The sequence below is a fragment of the Charadrius vociferus genome, unplaced genomic scaffold, assembly GCF_000708025.1.
Source record: "Charadrius vociferus isolate BGI_N301 unplaced genomic scaffold, ASM70802v2 scaffold2359, whole genome shotgun sequence".
NCBI lineage: Eukaryota > Metazoa > Chordata > Aves > Charadriiformes > Charadriidae > Charadrius > Charadrius vociferus.
In genome coordinates, this window is record NW_009650033.1 from 65,343 (window position 1) to 66,743 (window position 1,401).

At 55.2% G+C, this 1,401-nt stretch overlaps 1 protein-coding gene across 1 annotated transcript in view; it reads left to right on the forward strand.

The window, feature by feature from the left end:
* Positions 1–1,401, forward strand: part of TUFT1 (tuftelin 1) — a 16,526-nt gene that overhangs the window by 10,122 nt on the left and 5,003 nt on the right. Inside the window, exons 8-10 of the mRNA XM_009891685.1 lie at positions 122–202; positions 566–637; positions 1,257–1,370. Coding sequence (XP_009889987.1) covers positions 122–202; positions 566–637; positions 1,257–1,370 — 267 coding nt within the window. The remainder of the gene's footprint in view (positions 1–121; positions 203–565; positions 638–1,256; positions 1,371–1,401) is intronic.

Genomic DNA, 1,401 nt, shown 5'->3' on the forward strand with positions numbered 1-1,401 from the left:
GACGCCCTCCACCACGTACCGGCGCAGGGCCCCGTGGCAGCCGCCGCGCCTGCCTTTGGTTTCTGTTAGGCTGAGTGACACTGTCCATGCAGATCCAGCTAAATTGACTTGCCTTTGCCAGGCTAGAAGTTCTTTGAAGAAGCTGCGGGAAGACTTAAGTAGTAAACTTGAGAACAGACAAGGAGATAAACAGCACGCACAGGTAACGGGAGCATTTCTCGGGCGTTAAATGACATTGACTTATTAAAAAGATGTCATCTTCGGGTCCGGAAAATGATAGAAGGGGCCTTAAAGATCGAGGCACTTGTGGCGAATGAAAGCCACGCTGGCACCGTTTACAGGCACAATTCGAAACCCACACAAGCGCGTAACGAGGAGTCAGTAAGCACAAGGCATTGGCTGGCCAAACGCACTATCGCATGTTCGTTTGCAGAAAAAAAACCCAACCCGGTCTCGAGTTGCTGCGGTGCCCCAGAGCTAGCTGTCTGCATGCGACCGTGCTCTCGCGCGAGCGGCTGCGCCGGCCGGCGTTCCATCCCTGTCCGTCTGTCCTTTGCTTACGTAGGTTGTGCTGGAAAAGCAGAACGGGAGCTGGCTGTACCCCGAGAGGCTGCGTGCCGACTCCTGGGAGGACCAGGTATGGAGCTGGAGAGGGGGATTTCAGTGCTGTGGAAGGAAATACCAGTTTTAGTTTGGCGTCTTCCTCCCAGCAGGTAACTTCGAACCTGCTCGGCACACGGTCAGGCGCTCCTGCAGCAAACTCCGGTCTTTTTATCGGGGTCAGATCAGAAACGCAGCGCAGCTCTGTCAGAGCAATAAAAATGTGCATAATGGGTCTTTAAAGCTCTGCACATGAGAGCTTTTTAGCAGAGGAGATAACAGGAGGCTGAAGCCAGGAAATACTTCTCCAGCTCTTCGTCTTTCCCCTGGCGGGAGCAGACGCTCTGGGCTGGGCTTTCGGGCTGGCTTGCTGTGGACTTGGTTCACGTTGCGGGGTTTCAGGTTGCCCAAGCGCGGATCGGGGTGGCATCCTGCAAACAGGGCTTGGAAGGCAACCAAAGGGTACCGTGTGCGTTATCTCGAGGGCTGGAAGCTGTCGCTCGAGTGTGGGAGGTGAGGACAGGAGCGCCTTTCATTTTTTCAAGCTGAGAAGTGATGTTACCAGGCTTTGTCACCAACAGCGCTGCCCACATTGGGGCGGAGGGCTCCTTTGATACCTCCCGACTGCTCATCCTCTCCTGTTACCGTCTCCGCAGGAGGAGGACTGCTCAGGTGAAGACGTGGAAAAGATCCGACAGACGGCGAAGAGGCTGTTCACGAAGCTGCAGGAGGCTGAGAAGCGCCATCAGTTGGAGAGGAAAACCTTTGAGGTGACTGTGCTGCGCACTTCTCTGCTGGGAA